The sequence below is a fragment of the Tigriopus californicus genome, chromosome 6 (assembly GCF_007210705.1).
Source record: "Tigriopus californicus strain San Diego chromosome 6, Tcal_SD_v2.1, whole genome shotgun sequence".
NCBI lineage: Eukaryota > Metazoa > Arthropoda > Copepoda > Harpacticoida > Harpacticidae > Tigriopus > Tigriopus californicus.
In genome coordinates this window covers 11,352,684-11,355,393 of record NC_081445.1, presented here as the reverse complement: position 1 = coordinate 11,355,393, position 2,710 = coordinate 11,352,684, and the positions used below count along the sequence as shown (strand labels likewise).

The 2,710-nt window shown below is 38.3% G+C and overlaps 1 protein-coding gene across 1 annotated transcript in view; it reads left to right on the top strand.

Moving 5' to 3' along the window:
• Positions 1 to 2,175: 2,175 nt before the first annotated feature.
• Positions 2,176 to 2,710, top strand: part of LOC131882057 (serine/arginine repetitive matrix protein 2-like) — a gene marked incomplete in the record, with an annotated part of 36,882 nt that continues 36,347 nt past the window's right edge. Inside the window, 1 exon segment of the mRNA XM_059229089.1 lies at positions 2,176 to 2,456. Coding sequence (XP_059085072.1) covers positions 2,413 to 2,456 — 44 coding nt within the window.

The window sequence follows — 2,710 nt, the reverse complement described above, 5'->3', positions numbered from 1 at the left end:
AGTTGCGCTTTCATCGATGAATGTCTTTTTTTGTAACATAGAGTAAAAGAAAAACAGTGTTGGTTTGAGATTGAGGTACATACCAAAAATAAAGTCAGAATAGTTACTAATTGCAAAGCTTCTATTATGGTTTTGGACTGAGAATTGAGACATCAATGCACACAGTGGCATTCTTCATAGTTATTCAATTACCTTGCCCTGATTTTCTCTTATTTTCGTCAACAAGCACCAAACCAATTTGATATGACCATTTCACATTCCTTATAAAAAACAAAAGCATTGTCACGGCTTATTTCAGGAAGCAGCTTAGTTTCATGGTTACACCCTAGTATTCTCAATATTAATAAAAATATGATTTCAACTGAACTTGAGGTTGAGTATTGTTCAATTATTCACAAAATCCCGAGGTACACCAATTAGGTTCAATTCCACTTTTGCCACGCTATGTCAATACTTTTTTCATTTTTGTTCAGTTTTTCACAGGCTTTTCTAATTGCTATAGGGAATGTAATCCCCAGTACTATTAATGTGAAATAAATATTTGTGTAATTTGTCTACTTTTTATGTTTTAATCTTTATATGACATTTGGTCTACCAACAAGTTTGAGTTGGCAGACCAGGTTAATCCTTGAACATAGGGTTGAAGGATGCTATGGGATCAAAAATGCCTACATATTTCCTACAAATATTTGAGGGAAGCAAATTGAACAATGAGGGAGCCCAAGAAAGAAGAGAAGTGGATGTGTTTGTTCAAACTAGCCTGGATTCTTGAGGGCTTTAAGGTACTCTCAAAACGCACATTAAGCCTCTACGGTCACTAGAATTGAGCCTAAAACCTGGGTTGGGACAAAGTGCATGTTTGTTTTTGAAAATGTACAGTATCAGATACATATTTTACTTCTCTGAACACTGTACAGTCCCAACCTCTCTAACCTCTGCCATTAGGAGAGCTCTCTCATTCCTATGATGTTCCTGTTAAAACATCTTTGGACTTGTTTGACCTTTTGCAAACCTGCTGAACTTATTGGAGCCCAAATGGATGAAGCATATTCAAGATGTGGCTGGACAATTGACCTGTACAGAGTTGGCATCGTGATCCTATCTCTGGGTTTGAACATGCTATATATCCAACTGCACACTTGAAAAGCTGTACCCACCTTCAACTGGATATGTTTATCAAACTTTCCATTTTTGGAGGACTGCACCTAAATCTTTCATAGATGAGACCTGTTCAATATTGTTCTCCATTATCTAAAAGTGGAGCACTCAATAGCATTGACCAAAAGGTCATTCTTATCCTTAAAATAACCTACTTTACACAATTGGTCCTTTATACATTTAATATGTACTGAAACTTCTTTTTGCCAGGGATTTCATTTTTTAATGGTTCTGGCACAAATCTTTATTGTGTGGCTAACCTGGATAACCATGGAGCCCCAAACTTCCATTAAATTGTACCCAGAGCTTAGATGAGAAAAAAAAGAGATTGGTTCCAATTTTCAAAGCATCAATGTGGAAGCAAAATCAAAGTTATTTATGCTTTATTTTTGCCATTGCCTGCTTCTTCTTGAAATTTATAGAACACGCTTTCCTATCATTATTAGTTTAAAGGACAAATACAACGTTCAAATGCTTTTCAAAAGTTTAAGAGCTTAGGCCATCAAACACACTTTCTGCAAAAGACCCAAGATCAAACAATTTCATCACTACTAGAAAAGTATTCAAGTTTGTATGATTGTCTTTAACTTTTAGAAAAAGAAAAAATAACTTTTTCGGTTTCTACGATTTATTGTTGAATAGACAAAAAAAAAACATATACCCATTAAGATGACCTTTTTGACAATATTGCTGTGAAAAAATGCCCGCAGAACTGAACTCGCATCTAAAATGAGGACCCGCTCAGATCATCAGCCAACTCTGGTTGTAATAAATAAAAGCAGGAAGGAGGCTTTTTCAAACTGTTGATCCGAAGCCACCGCAACACAAGAATGGGATGGGAGTGAGCTAGACTTGGGCACAGGGTGTTGCTATTCCTACCTGATTCACCAGGAACCCATCCTCCCCTACGATGGAGCCCTTCAGCCCACCCTGTGTTTTCCCAAACGAGGGCGAGTTGCGTATACTTACACATACCTGCGAGTTCGAGAAGCTAACTGGCCGGTGTTCAATCCATTTTCAAAAAAAGTCCCGAGAGCAAAGTGATGGTTTTCAGTGCAGTTTGGCGACAAGTGTTCATCGGTGGAGCAGTATTTGTAGTGTTGACAACATATTCTGAACCCCGCGTGCTTAAGTTAGAGTACTGATTATTGAAATCAAGTGCGACACCTTTAAAGGGCTTCTCTGAAGCTCGACGTGGTGTCTTGTTGTTCAAGCTTTTTTTCATTAGTTCAGTGATGTAACTTTTTGTGTCGAATGAAGTTCAGGATTGCTCAAGGCAGCAGGGACGCTCGAGAGAGGTAAGCAAATAAATCTGCCCAGTGAAAATTCAAATTACATTCACCACACTCATTTTCCTCGCGAGTTTCACTTCTAAAAGGCAACAACAGCTGTCCAGGAGTAGGAAAAAGAGCTGACATCGGGCGGAATCTTCGGGAGTTAACCTACATTGTGTGTCCCAACGACAGACCAAATGCCCTCCAGAGCTTCCAAACAGATTAGGTCAACGTCAGTTCATGCATTGGAATTTGAAAGTAACTGCCTTTGTCCTCAC